Source organism: Myotis yumanensis, unplaced genomic scaffold (genome assembly GCF_028538775.1).
Source record: "Myotis yumanensis isolate MYYU_CA2020_CCGP unplaced genomic scaffold, mMyoYum1.0.hap1 SCAF_1, whole genome shotgun sequence".
NCBI lineage: Eukaryota > Metazoa > Chordata > Mammalia > Chiroptera > Vespertilionidae > Myotis > Myotis yumanensis.
In genome coordinates, this window is record NW_027223752.1 from 125,206,402 (window position 1) to 125,221,775 (window position 15,374).

General features: G+C 37.9%; 1 protein-coding gene and 1 pseudogene across 2 annotated transcripts in view; both read right to left on the bottom strand.

Annotated features, from left to right (window-relative positions):
* The window catches only part of FANCM (FA complementation group M), a 76,116-nt gene that overhangs the window by 34,544 nt on the left and 26,198 nt on the right, over window positions 1-15,374 (bottom strand). Inside the window, exons 9-12 of one of the 2 annotated variants that reach the window (XM_070431588.1) lie at window positions 14,843-15,027; window positions 8,264-8,470; window positions 4,335-4,548; window positions 102-259 (exon numbers count right to left, since the gene is read on the bottom strand). In XM_070431588.1, coding sequence (XP_070287689.1) covers window positions 102-259; window positions 4,335-4,548; window positions 8,264-8,470; window positions 14,843-15,027 — 764 coding nt within the window. Of the gene's footprint in view, window positions 1-101; window positions 260-4,326; window positions 4,549-8,263; window positions 8,471-14,842; window positions 15,028-15,374 lie in introns of those variants that run through there. The other variant, XM_070431579.1, reaches the window with a different exon arrangement.
* Window positions 6,938-7,307, bottom strand: LOC139005609 (large ribosomal subunit protein eL33 pseudogene; annotated as a pseudogene).

Consider the following 15,374-nt stretch of genomic DNA (forward strand, 5'->3'; position numbering starts at 1 on the left):
CTTAAATTTTTAAGGTGCTATTCTGATCATGAACATTCTCCTTACTCCTAAAGCTACTGCATAATCACTATAAAGGACATTGGAAAACATGTTTCACTTACTGATCCGTTATCCTCATTTTGAAAACACAGAAACTGAACTTGAGGCAATGTTATTTCCTTAATTTCATCACTGTCTCTCAGTCTATAAAGTCTGTTCCATAATTTAAATTCTTCTTCTGATAAGAACCAATCCTTCTTTGAATTACTTTGTCTCAATCCTATAAAGTTAAAAAGTAATTGAAAAGAGGTTAAAAAAATCTGCCAGACAAACACAAGATATACATAACTCTCTGTCTACTCATCTCTGCTAAAACCACTGACTCTATTCATTAAAAATAGTATTCTTCCTATAACCACTCTAGTTATCACTTCCTACTTGTATATCTCCTACACTTCTCTCACTTCTTTGAAAGAATTAGTGCACCCTTCTGTCTAGGAGTCCAGGAGCTAACCTTTGCTAATGACTTAATTAACAGAACAGAGTCAGATAGCTAGGGTCATTCCTGTCTTCTTTTGGACTTTCTCTATTTTGTTGTCTAAGACCTGACATGAAACAGTCAGATAACATACAAATAGAAACTAGTGTCATGATTCCATCATAACGTTATTAGAAAGGTAATCTGAAGCTTGGGATAGGGGGGACTCCAAAACAATAAAGGGTTTTCAGATGGCCTTAAATTAGTATTGTGGGATGGAGTAAAGGGTGGTGGAAAAGATCTACTGCTTTAAGAAAATAATGTAATAATATTATTTTTAAAAAACACAACAGAGTAAATTAGCCCTTTTGATTTCCATAATCTCTCTATAGGAAAATTAATTGCCAAGCTGGAAAGGATAAACAGTATAAAGCAGAAACTCCGGCTAAATACAGATGAGGGCAGAAATAAAATTTAGAAAGACTACTGGATTAGGAAACAGGAAACTTCTGTTTTAGCTATTCCCAAATAGTATAATAAGCTTTTATAAAATAAGGGGTTTGACATAAGTGCTCTCTCAGGTCCCTTTTAGATCTAACAATCTGAACCTCTAAGACTTCTGAAATAGGAAGGTATTCAACTTTCCTAGTCACTTTAAATAAATTCCTCTAAGACCACATGAATTATATACTAATATATAGGACAATACATTTATACATACAATCTGGGCATGATGAATCACTAACACTTGAAAACTCTGGAAAAATGGGGAAAAAGTACAGAAAAATGAACATAAGCTAGTATCTCAATTTTTTAAAAATGACAGGTATTAGAATTTTACTAATATATATGACTAGAGGCCTGGTGCACAGATTCGTGCACCAGTGAGGTCCCTCGGCCTGGTCTTCGCCCTCTCGCAATCCGGGACCCCTCGGATGATGTCAGACTGCTGGTTTTGGCCTGATCACTGCTGCGCCTGCCGCTGCTGCTTGGTAACTGCCGCAGAGGCGGGAGAGGCTTGCGCCTCCGCAGCTGCGCTTGCCAGCCGTGAGCCCAGCATCTGGCGCCCAACGGTCAGCTGAGTGGTGCTCCCACTATAGGAGCGCACTGACCATCAGAGGGCAGCTCCTGTGTTGAGTGTCTGCCCCTTGGTGGTCAGTGCGAATCATAGCGATTGGTCGACTGGTCATTTGGTTGTTTAGGCTTTTATATATATAGATTGCCTAACCACTAAGCTGTACACCCAAAACCAAAGCATAATGAAAAAAATTTTAAATAACTAAAAACAACCCAGTTTATACTAAAAAAAAAAAAGTTGGTTAGAATGTCATCCCAATATGCCAAGGTTGTAGGTTTGATCCCTGGTCAGGGCACATAAAAGAATCAACCAATGAATACACAAATAAGTGGAACAATAATCTATGTTTCTCTCCCTTCCTCTCTCTAATCAATAAAAATAAAATTTAAAAATATTACAAAAAAATTTTACTAACAAAATTTTCCATCCATTCCAAGTAGCATTTTAGAAACAATTATTAAACATATGCTTAATTAACATTTAGAAAAATACAAGAATAAGTTATGCGAACCTAATCAAGTTTTGATGCTATTATTAGTTTAATAAGCTCAAAAGAATTCAAAATACATACTATCTTTTCATTTGAATAAAAAATTTGGCCAAGTCTTGTAAAATGACAAAAATATTCCTACTAAGTGGATTTGTATTAGGTTTAATAGGCATATCCAAAAAGCATTGATTAAGGGAAAGAACATTAAAAAATTTAAGTGAATCCAAAGCAGGTGACTAGGAAGGAGAGGACCTGGAAAACTCATGGTTTGAAACCTTGAGAGGTACTATCTTCAAATACATGAACAATTGCTACATCGGTAAACCAAGGATCCTAACTATTTTTTATATCTAAAAGACAAAACTAAATCAATGTGAACAAGATGCAAAGAAAGATTTTTCAACATAAGGAACTTTCTCCTATATAGGGCTGTTCAACAATGGAATGAACCATCATTCAAACAAACAAACAAACAAACAAAACTGCCCTAGCAGGTTTGGTTCAGTTGGTAGAGCATTGGACCAAGGACTAAAAGGCTGAGGGTTCGATTGCCAATCAAGGACACGTAACTTGGTTACAGGCTCCATCCCTGGCCCTGGTCGGGGTGTATGGTGAGTGCAGGAGGCAGCCAATCGATGTGTCTCTCACATCAATGTTTCTCTCTCTCCCCCACCTCACCTCACTTCCACTCTCTCTAAAAAAATAATAAATCAGTGGAAAAAATGCCCTCGGGTAAGGATTGAAATACCATTTCCTTCGACACAGATATTCAAGTTGAGGCTGAATATTCATTAACAGGAAGCACTCCTACTTTGACATGTAATTGGAACAGATGACTGAACCCCAAGGTTCCTTCCAAATTTTAAAATTACATGTTTTTATGATGCCTTAAAAGCCTCTTTAAAGACTAAAATTCAGAAGAACCATTTTAGTTTCTCATTTTTTCATAGTGCTAATACTTCAAGGTATTTTCTTGATATCACCAAAATCTCTGCAGTTTTTAGGCTAGCCACACTTTCATTACTAACTTTGCTCCCTGAGACCAACCAAAGCATGTTTCACACTGACTCAGTATCACCAATAACTTGGTCTAACTTCACCACAATTTTAAAAAGAAAAAAAAAATACTTTCTCCTTCACAGAAAGGGAAAAAGCCACTCTCTCCCTTTTTTAGAGCAATTCCAGAGACACCTAATGTTTGTAAATCATTTCTTCAACCCTTTGGTGTATATGCGAATCTTTGTAAAGGCTAAGCAAGCCTCTAGCCAGCTTTTCAACCAGAAATGTTTATCTTTTTCTTTTTAAAAAGATTTCTATTGATTTTATTTATTTATTTATTAAGAGAGAGAGGAAGTGAGAAGGAGAGAAACATAGATCAGCTGCCTCCTGCTCAATGGAGCAACTGGCAACTCTTCAGTGCCGGGATGATGCCCAACCAACTGAACCACAGGGGCCAGGGCCAGAGATGTTTTTCTTAAGGGTCTCGGAGCTGTCTCTTTGAAATGTAAATATCAAGAAAGACATTGTCCCTGTCTCCCAGTTAGCAAGGGAGTTTAGCTTAGGCACCTTTCTCTGAGTTGTCACCATCTGCTTGTCATAGAGATAAGGTGTATTATTTCTTTGTATAAAGCCACCTAGCAACACAAATGGCTACCTCGATTACCAGATGAATTTGGGATGAAGTATGAAAGAATGTATAGCAAATAGTGCTCTCCTCTTTTTTAAAAGATATGTTTTTGGGAAGGAAGGAAGAGGGATAGAGAGATAAAAAACATCTCCTGCATGCCCCCTACTGGGGATTGAGCCCACAACTGGGGCATGTGCCCTGACAGAATCCACCTGGTGACTTCTTGGTTCATGGGTCCATGCTCAACCACAAGCCAGACTGGCCAGGCAGTGCTCTCCTCTTATATGAGGACATGTTACTGTCTTGAGAATATGTATGTAAAGGATTTTAAGTGTCTCAGGGAATGAATAGCGTAGAATTTCTTTCTGTCTTTCTATTAATTTTGATGTTTGGCCTACAATGCATATTGTAGCTGGTTTAATGCTCATTCAAAATAAAACTGTTTTCTTTCTTTTCTACAACTCTGTAAAGAGGATTATCTGGGTCCGTAGGATATTTTTAATTTTCTCAATACTGATTTTCAATCACTCTTTCCCTTTACCATACATCCTTTCCAAAGAGAACACCCTTAACATCCTAGAATGTATCTTGAATTTCTCTAATAAAAAATATATGAATATATAATCTGCTAACTAACAACAGGAAAACTATGTATGTTTAAAATGCAGAATTTTTTATTTACCATTCCTATAGGAAAAAATAGATGACTTTCGCTGCAAGTTCCGAGAAGGCTTCTCTGGTTCATAGACACCATGTGTGATGAACATTTTATGTAATTCTGGATTGATTCCATCAGGAACCATTCGTGGACTTGCTTGATAAAAATGAAGGACCTGCCTGTTACCTGAAATAGCTTTATAAATACTTCTTTTGTTGGATTGACTTTGATTATAAGTCTGGAAAAAAAAATAAACATCAAATTACATTATTTCTACAATAATCAGCCATAAGAAGCAATTACTATATTATTTGGGTTTATTCTAAGCAGTAAAACTCTGATCTTCTTAAATACTTAGAGAATAGAATATCTGTTGTCTTGAATTTGAAACCTGTTCAATTAACTCTTGATGAAAATCATATCAAAACTATATTACAAATCCTACCTTAGTAACTATATTGCACAAAGGAAATTTATCTTTTATTTAGTATCTTGCTGTTTCTGAATAAGGCTCATATTTATATATAAGTGTAAAGTGCTTTTAAAAAAATGTTTTTTTATCTTCACCAAGGATATTTTTTTTCCATTTACTTCCAGAGAAAGTGGAAGGGAAGGAGGAGAGGAGGGAGGGAGAAAGAGAAACATCGACATTGAGAGAGACACATTGATTGGTTGCCTCCCACATGTGCCCCTACTAGGGCTAGGGAACCTGCAACTGGGTCCCTTGACTTGACCAGGAATCCAACCGGCAACCCATCAGTCCATAGGCTGACATTCTAACCACTGAGCAAACTGGCCAGGGCCATTTTTAAAAAATATGATTTCTTTATTTCAGCTTCTTCATCTCTCTGCACTTCAGTTTTCTTTACTTGTATACAACAAGAAAACCATTATTCCCCTTAAATAAGATAATGCATCTGAAGCTCTCAGAATACTGCACAGAGTAGGTGCTCATTAAATATGGGCCATTATAACTATTTTACAGATTAAAAAACCTTTCTATTCAGGTATTAGTCAAATGATTTGCCTGAGGTAATACAATTAGCTAAAATCCAATTCCACTCATTGATAATACAAATTCATTCTACTCATTGTATAAACTGCAAGACATATCATTTATTGGGATCATTTCATAGATCAACTAAATGCTATACAAGAATATGCCTTAGACACATGAAAAATTTTGGGAGAAAGTTCATTATACAAGATGCTTTTTAAAAAAAATATGTCTTTTTTTATTGATTTCAGAGAGGAAGGGAGAGGGAGAGAGAGATAGAAACATCAATGATGAGAGCAAACCATTAATCGGCTATCTCTTGCACGCCCTCCACTGGAGATGGAGCCCACAACCTGGGCATGTTCTCTTGACCGGAATCAAACCCAGGACCCTACAGTCCTCAGGCTGACCCTCTATCCACTGAGCCAAACCAGCTAGGGCCAGGATGCTTGTTTTTGTAAATCACAAATAGGATTTTTATCTGTTACCATTAAATGTCTGAATTTTAAACAAATTCTTGGACTGGGGGCTCATATCCCCAGTAGCTTTTTCAGAACTGCTACCTTCACCAGGAAACTCCATGGGTTTTCCCAACTTAAACTTGGGCTTCTCCAACATTTTGACTTTATTAGCAAAGACATCATGGAGCAGATACATAGATTGGCAGCCTTTTCTATGTTTTTTCCAATGCTATCTGGAATCAGTTTATTGACCACTTCCTCTCAAGTCATTTGTCTGCACCTCTCAGGTCATGATTTTCATCTTCTTCTTCCAGATTTGACAGACCTGTTGATGCTGAGCATAATACTTTCTGAATCTGATTGTTGCATTTTTTTTAATAAACACAGAAAAGACAAAGCAAATAATCATTGGTACTCCTGACATCAATGTGCGCTTCCGTCGTGGTCTACCATTTTCTTAGCATGGAGCATATTTTATCACATGTAAGACCTAAGCCATAGAAATTAGTCAGCATTTTTTCACTGAACATCCTCAGTTATTAGTTTGAATTTTCTACACGCAACTTCATCATTCTGCAAATTAGCTAGGCTCACTTCAAAACATGACTCTTGAGACCATCAGATATGATTTTGGTTCCTTGAGTTCTTGTGACTAGTGCGTTTCCAATATTTCTTTTTTTAAAATATATTTTTATTGAGTTCAGAGAGGAAGGGAAAGGAAGAGATAAAAACATCAATGATGAGAGAGAGAATCATTGATTGGCTGCCTCCTGCACGCCCCACATTGATCCATTTAAGTACTTAGAGAGCAGAATGTCTATGGTCTTGAATTTGACCACTGGGGATGGAGCCCGAAACCTGGGCATGTGCCCTGATCAGGAATCGAACTGTGACCTCCTGATTCATAGGTCAACACTCAACCACTGAGCAACACCGGCCAGGCTCCAATATTTCTTATACTGAACATAGCTGGTGCTTTCACATCATACCAATCTTTCTTAGAAAGTGAATCAACCACTTTTTTCTTGGTTCCCCTTTTGCTGCCTTTCATAAAGTGCTTGTTCTTGCCAATTGCAATGGTGCTGCTCAGAGAGTCAAATGGGTTCAGGATGATTTTTTTTAAATCAAAACACAGGAAAACAAATCCATTTCATTTATTTTCAGTAAGTTTAAGTCCTTGAGGGATAATGCATTACACGGATTCTGTGTGCAATGGCCTTAGCAGGAAGGTTGCCTTGGAATTTAGCATGATCCGTGCCACTGTTTCCATGAGCACGAGTTGCCTTTCCTGAGATTACTCTGGTTTTGTTTGGTTTGCCACCAGGAGTCACTGTGTTGATCTTTGCTTTGTACACATAAGCACATCTCTTGCCTAGACAGAATTCAGTTTCATCTCAAGCATAAACACCTTCAATTTTAAGAAGAGCTGTGTGCTCTCTCTGGTGCCGGAGACCCCGCTTACAGCCAGCAAAATGGCCTTGGACCACAGCCTTCCAGACATATTTGTCCTTATAGAAATCCTGTTCCCAGCAGGCCTCCACGGGGCCCAAGATGGCGGAAAAAGCGGTTCAGGATTATTTTTAAAGGTTACATGAACATTTAAAATCAAATTTTAAAAACTAACACAATTAATGAAAAAGACTTTAATGTGAAACTATATATCTGGCCACAAAAATAGCCCCACTGAGTCACAAAAGTTAGTTAATACTTTAGTGTAACAAACACAAAATAGCCCTAGCTGGCTTAGATAGAGGGTCCCAGGTTCGATTCCCAACAAGGGCACATGCCCGCATTGCGGGTTCTATCTCCAGTGGGGGTTGTGCAGGAAGCAGCCAATCAATGATTCTCTCGCATCATCTCTCTCTCCCCCTCTCCCTTCCTCTCTGAAATTAATAAAATTTTTTTAAAAAACAAACACACAAAATAATATTATATACAGCATCATATTTAGGAAGGCCTATCACCCAAGATTGCAGCAAAGAATAAATGTAACTAAAGTCCCTTATCACTTAGAATAGACACCGGCAAAGTTCTCCATAAAGAGCCAAACAGCAAATAGTTTAGGCCACATACTATCTCTGGTGCATATTCTTGTTGATGGTTGGTTGGCTGATTGGTTGGTTGGTTGATTTAAGGAACTCTTTATAATATAAAGCCATTCTCAGCTCATTGTAGTTAGTAAGATAAACATAAAATAACTGGCCTTAGAAGCACAGGGGATAGTAAAACACATTGATTTTTGCATCGAGGTGTTTGAATTAATACTAAAGTAAAAGTGTTTATTTATATGGATAAAAATTAAAAAATCTGAATCCAGTCGAAAATTCTCTTAACTAGAAATAAAGAATAGTCAGAATATAATATAAAGGGGGAGTGGGGAATCGACTAATTACTTACAGGTTGCTTGGACTTTGAATCTTAACAGATTGATATTTGTATTTAGGCTGTATTTCTCAAATTTCATTTACAAATCATGTTTCCAAAAGTCTACTTACACGTTCTTCCCGTCCTTCAGCAAGGATAACAACAATCCTGCCTTGACGTTTACGGCCAGTCCTACCCATTCGTTGTATAAGACGGATTGGGCTCTTCTGGGCATCAAAGCATACTATCAGATCAACTTCTCCTATATCCAAACCTTCTTCACCAACACAAGTAGAAACCAATGTATTATAACCACCACTACGAAACTGCTTCACTACCTATAAAAATGATTTAAAAATAATTAAATGCAAACATAAAAGAATTGTAGGTCAAAATAAACTTTTTCCACTTACCTATAAATGGCGAGATGAGAATAAAAATTAGCATCCAGGATACTACTGAATAGGAAAAGAAGTAACAAAATAGCAATATAAGCCAGAAGAAATTGTGGTAAAATGCAAAGGGCCATCTTGATTTCTTTGGTTTAATAATGGTTGTGATACCAAAAGGGTTTGCTAACAATTTACACATGAATGGAAAACTCCATATACTATTTTTAGCATCACTAAAAGGGGCATAGGACAGGTAAATGGTCCAGAGCAATTACTGCTAGTTGTCATATCCTAGACTTAAATTACTATTAAGTGTAACATAAGAATGTTTTATTACTCCTAGAATTTGTGAATGAAAAAGGAATGCTGTAAAAATTCTAACGGAAAGTAACCTCACAGAGTGATCTGATCATAAATTCCTAATTGGGCAGGTCAGGGTAGGCAGTCTGGCCCAGGCCTGTAACTTCTTTAGTAACAGGTTAACTTTGCCTTAAGCAAGCCCTGCCCATTGCTTTTGTGCATCTAGGTTAACACACCTATGAAATGCCTCTTTTTGGACCCCTCAAGAGAGCACATAATCTTAACTATCCTATAATCCAATCCCCTACCTCATTGTCTCCCACCTTGATTTAATCTTCCTAACTCAGTGGTTCTCAACCTTCCGGCCCTTTAAATACAGTTCCTCATGTTGTGACCCAACCATAAAATTATTTTCGTTGCTACTTCATAACTGTAATGTTGCTACTGTTATGAATCGTAATGTAAATATCTGATATGCAGGATGGTCTTAGGTGACTCCTGTGAAAGGGTCGTTCGACCGCCAAAGGGGTCGCGACCCACAGGTTGAGAACCGCTGTCCTAACTGTTCCCCCTTAATGTCAAAAAGAAACTGCGAAACTGTCATCTTCCAAAGTACTTGAAATCTTACTTCCTGCCACTGTCGTCAGTTTGGCTCAAATAAACAAAAATTCTCTACAAGTTTGGACGTTCTTACATCAACAAATTCATACCTTACCTTTTATACTGTTATTCCAGTGAGGGGTAACAGAATATATAATACAAAATACAACTGTAAGTGTTGTTAAATTATTTTTTACATCTCTTTAATAGTCTTCTATAATATGACTAGTTAATAATAAATAATATCAAACAACTTCATTTTTAGTTAACACATATAAACTAACTTATTTATATGCCTAGGATTGATATTACTTTGGCTAGAGTTTGAAAAATAAATAGGAATCAGAAATTATTTAATTAATCAGACAAAGGAATAGTGCTTAATTAAATAGCTTCCACCAGGACTTATTATAATCTACTGATCCTATTATTTTTCACTGCTTACCCTTTAACCTAACTTAAATTCTACTCCCTTGCTTCTCTCTCACTCCATATTCCTCTGACTAAACTCTAACACTGGGTATAGCCTTACTTTCTACAGTCTGAGCCTGTAGCCTGCAGTTGAATGTGGCTGCAGGAAAACAAAGAACCATGCTTACTGATTTCACGCTAACTCAATCTCTCACCTTGGATGGGCCCCTGGTGTTATCTGAAAATCGTTTCATATTTTCCTAATCCATTCACTCTCCCCATTCCCCTGAATAACTGTTTCATATTTTCTCTCTCATCAAACTTTCAACATTTCCTCTACATCCTCACTCTCAGCTGATGACACTGCAAAAACTTCCTCTCTGAAATCAATAAAATATATTTAAAAAAAAGATCTTCCAGCCCTGACCAGTGTGGCTCAGTTGGTCAGGTGTCGTCCTATGCACCAAAGGTCACCAGTTCGATTCCAGGTCAGGTCACATGTCCAGGTTTCCGGTTTGATCCCTGGCGGGGGGGTGTGCAGCTGATTGATGTTTCTCTCTCTCCCTGCCCCCTTCCCCCCTCTCTAAAATCAATAAAAACATATTTAAAAAAAGAAAAAGAGCCCTAGCTTGTTTGGCTCAGTGGATAGAATGTCAGCCCTCAGACTGAAGGGTCCTGGGTTCAATTCTAGGCAAGGGCATGTACCTTGGTTGCATGCAGGCTTGATCCCAGCCCTGGTCCTGGAGCTTGCGGGATGCAATCAATTGATGTGTTTTTCCCACATCAATGTTTCTCCCCCTTCCTTCCACTTTAAAAATCAATAAAAAGCCCTAGTTGGTTTGGCTTGGTGGATAGAGCATCAGCTTGCAGACCGGAAGGGTCCCAGATTTAATTCTGGTCGGGGGCACATGCCTGGGTTGTGGGCTCAGTCCAATGTGCAGGAGGAAGCCCATCAATGATTCCCTCTCATCATTGATGTTTCTATCTCTTCCTTTCCCTTCCTCTGTGAAATAAATAAAAAAAATATTATTTTAAAAAATCAATGGAAAAATAACCTCAGGTGAGGATTAACAAAAAAATAAAATTTTTTAAAAAAGGAAAAAAGATCTTCCACAAGGTATTGCTGCCATGTCTACCCATCCACCGATACCTGTGCCTATATGTCTACCTTCACCCCTATTGTTTTGGGTAAACTATCCGTGTTCTTAACTGAGGTCCATCCCTAGGGTTTTGTACCAGATCCTGTCCCTTTTCCTCATCTACTCAAAAGTCATTCCAGCAATACTCTTCTCTCTGCTCTATCATCAATTTTTCTTTCTCAACTGATCATTCCTATCAGCATACAAGTGTACTGCTACATAACCCAACATAAACAGAAAACCACTTTCATCTTTGCTCTCCTTATAGCAACACTAGAGGCTGGGGGACCTCAGGCCGCAACCCCTGCCCCGGCGGGGCTTGACAAGGGTGGGACCGACCGGGTCTGGATCTAGCCCAATGGAGGGGGGCTGGCCAGGTCTGGGTCTTGCGCGATTTTGAGGCGCATGTGGGTGGGTGGGGACTTGACTCTGGGTCCTGTGGTGCACCCCAGACCCTGACAGGAGGAAGATTATCATATACATTTTACTAGTTTTCTTTCATCTCTGACACTTCTGTTATAAAGGGCAAATAGCAATATTAAAATATTTCCTGCCAAAACCGGTTTGGCTCAGTGGTAGAGCGTCGGCCTGCGGACTGAAGGGTCCCGGGTTTGATTCCGGTCAAGGGCATGTACCTGGGTTGCTGGCACATCCCCAGTGGGGAGTGTGCAGGAGGCAGCTGATCGATGTTTCTCTCTCATCGATGTTTCTAACTCTCTATCTCTTTCCCTTCCTCTCTGTAAAAAATCAATAAAATATATTTAAAAAAATAAATAAATAAAATAAAATAAAATATTTCCTCTAATTAATCCCCTTTTTAATGTGCACAAATTTCGTGCACTGGGCCACTAGTCCTATATAATAAAAGACTAGCCCTAACCGGTTTGGCTCGGTGGATAGAGCGTCAGTCTGCGGACTCAAGGGTCCCAGGTTCAATTCCGATCAAGGGCATGCACCTTGGTTGCGGGCACATCCCCAGTAGGGAGTGTGCAGGAGGCAGCTGATCGATGTTTCTCTCTCATCGATGTTTCTAACTCTCTATCCCTCTCCCTTCCTCTCTGTAAAAAAAAAATCAATAAAATACATTTTTTAAAAAATAATAAAAGGCTAATATGCAAATCAAATAGCAGAACAACCAGTTGCTATGATGCACACTGACCACCAGGGGGAAGACGCCCAATGCAGGAGCTGTCCCCTGGTGGTCAGTGCACTCCCACAGGGGAAGCACCACTCAGCCAGAAGCCAGGCTCACGGCTGGTGAGTGTAGCAGCGGTGGTGGAAGCCTCTCCCACCTCCACGACAGAGCCAAGGACCCCTCGGGAGATGTCCACCAAGGGGTCCAGGACTGAGAGAGGGCACAGGCCGGGCTGAGGGGACCCCCCCCCCCCCCCCCCAGTGCACAAATGTCATGCACCGGGCCTCTAGTTCATAATAATGAAATACCCCATGGATCAGTCTTTGGACATCTTCTCTATCTTCATTCAATAATGCAGTCTAATTTTTATGATGATGATTCCCAACTCTTTTTTTAAAAATGTATATTTTTATTGATTTTAGAAAGGAAGGGAGAGGGAGAGAGAGATAGAAACATCAATGATGAGAGAATCATTGATGGGTTGCCTCCTGCATGTCCCCTACTGGGGATCAAGCCCACAACCCAGGCATGTGCCCTTAGCCGGAGTGAACTTGGGACCCTTCAGTCAGCAGGCTGACACTCTATCCACTGAGCCAAACCATCTAGGGCTGATTCTCAACTCTTGAGCCCATGAAACAAGATGTATATATTCAATTGTTTATTCAACATCAAGTAGTTGATGTTTAAAACACTGCTTCTCAATAGTCTATGAACTGTATATTACTGGTTCCAGTTCACAAACTGTATATTACTGGCCAACAAGAAGTACAAAAATTAAGAGTAAGGGTTTAGAAGTTCAACAGAGTAATTCTGTTTGTTAACTCTAATTTTACTTTTAAAGTAATTCATATTTATTATAAAAAATAAAAAGTATTTGTGACTTAGTTTTTTTTCTTTTAAATGTATTTTTATTGATTTTAGAGAGGAAGAGAGAGGGAGAAATAGAAACATCAATGATGAGAGAGAATCATTGATCAGCTGCCTTCTGCACACCCACTACTGGGTATCGAGCCCACAACCTGGACATGTGCCCTTGACTGGAATCGAACCTGGGAACCTCCAGTCTGCAGTCTGACACTCTATCCACTGAACCAAAGCAGCTAGGACTGTCTGTGACTTATTGAGAAGAAATAATCAACTGATCCTCCACCAGTTTTGATAGTCTGAAAACCACTAATCTCATAGTCATGCCAAAGTTATTTTAACTTGTCAAAAACCAAGCTCCTGATATTCTCTCCAAAACCTGATTGTCCTGCAGTCTTACCTATTTTAGTTGCTCAGGCCATAAATCTTGGAATCAGCCTTCACACTCCTTTATCCCACATCTCACTCTAATGTATCAACTAAATCCAGTCAGCTTGACCTTCAAAATATATCCAGAATCCAAACATTTCTCAAAACCTTTCCTGCTACCACCCCTGTACAAGCCACCATCATCTTTAGATTCAGTTATTGTAATGTCTTCCAATCTGTCTTCCTGTTTCCACCCTTAGCCCCTTATAGTTTATCAAGACAGCAGTCCTGTAATTATTTTAAAATACAAATCAGGAAATGACTGTTCTCTGCTCCAAAGCCTCCAAGGGCTTCTTTACATCTCACTGAGTAAAACCCAATGTCATTAAGATGGGAATACCCTAGAAGGCCCTAAAGAATATCTGCCCCTCCACTTCCTCTCTGACTTCATTGCCTATTTCTAAATCAATGAATAATTTAATTACAACTATTTACATTAAAGTTTATTTCAGAGCAAAAGTGCTTTTATGAAAGCAATCATGTATAGGAGTTATAAAAAGGCTACTCTAGCATACATAAAAATACTATTGACATAGTGAATAAAGGACAAAGTCAATAAAATCAATAAGGTTTTTTATGGTACCTGACAAACTTAAGAAATAATGACACTGAATAATAATAAAATTGGCCAGAGACCAGGTTGGGTACTATGGGTATTGATTTCAAAATGCTGATCCCCTAAGCAAAAATCCATTTTATTTTTCATTTACATATAAATGTTAAGATTAGTAATAATCACCCACTAGATATCTGAACCCTTTAAAGTACTTATAGTCAGATGAGATAGGAAAAGGTGTTATATTCGGACTCAGGAAAAGTTTGAGTCCACCAGATCCAGACAACTTAAACGGACTCTTCTGTTTACAGTGAGGACTCTACATTAAAGACATATTTAATTGTCAGTCAGATGACCTATAGCTAATCTGCAAAAACCAGTATACATTTTACAAAAGTCAGTAGTCCAAAATTTCTCCCCCCAACACATATCACAGAACTTAGAAAACTTATGACTTCTTACTCAGAGCATATGGTAAGGTTTTTAAATAACAGAAATAAAGAAATAACTGTTTAGAATAAATAACTAAAATGACTTAAAATAAAACATTAATTGAAGGCTCTACAGTACAATTTCATTGAATGTTTACAACTCTATGAAGTATGTTTACATATAAAGAAAACATAAGTGGAAGAGCCAGGATTCCAATCCAGGTAGTATGATCCCCCAGCCTTTTTGCTGAACTATTACACTTTACATTACTTAAAAAAGAAAAAAAAGAGTTTCAAACCACACAAAAAACAACAATACATTTTTTTGCTTTTAAAAATATTTACTACAAAATTATCTTTATAAGAAGTAGATAACTGACCCATAAGTTAAAACAAAAAAGTGCAAAGCTAATAAATTTTATTTTTATTTTTATTATCTCCAAAAATAATTACCTCCAGTTGCTCTTTCTGGGTAAAACCCTTCATGCTTTTCCCTGAAGCATGGCCAACAAAAGTCATTGCTCTAATAACTGGCTGATGCCGTAAAAGCATTTCTGCAATTTCTTGAACACTATCTCGAAATGAAGAGAAGATCATAACTCTGGTCTTGTCACATTTCTTTTCAGATGTGTTTTGAGCTAAACAACAAAAAAGATTTAATTACAACTTTTTAAAAGCATATAGATAAGAATTAGTTCAAAAGACAAGCCTGAAACTATATACTAATGAATAATAATTCTTTGGAAAAAAATAAGACATCTTAAACCTTTGCTGGTTTTCATACCTTTCCTAATAATTTTAATAACTTTGGCTCCTAATCTTTTGTTAGTTGACATAAAACATAATTCTAAACAAATCAAATGAAAATGACCTGAATCACTTTTGACCAGTCCTTTGTTTCATGCATGATACCTGTTATTCCCCTTTACCTTCTACATCAGAAGAACAGAAGTATCGAGTTCCCACCGATTTTGTAAATCTTCCT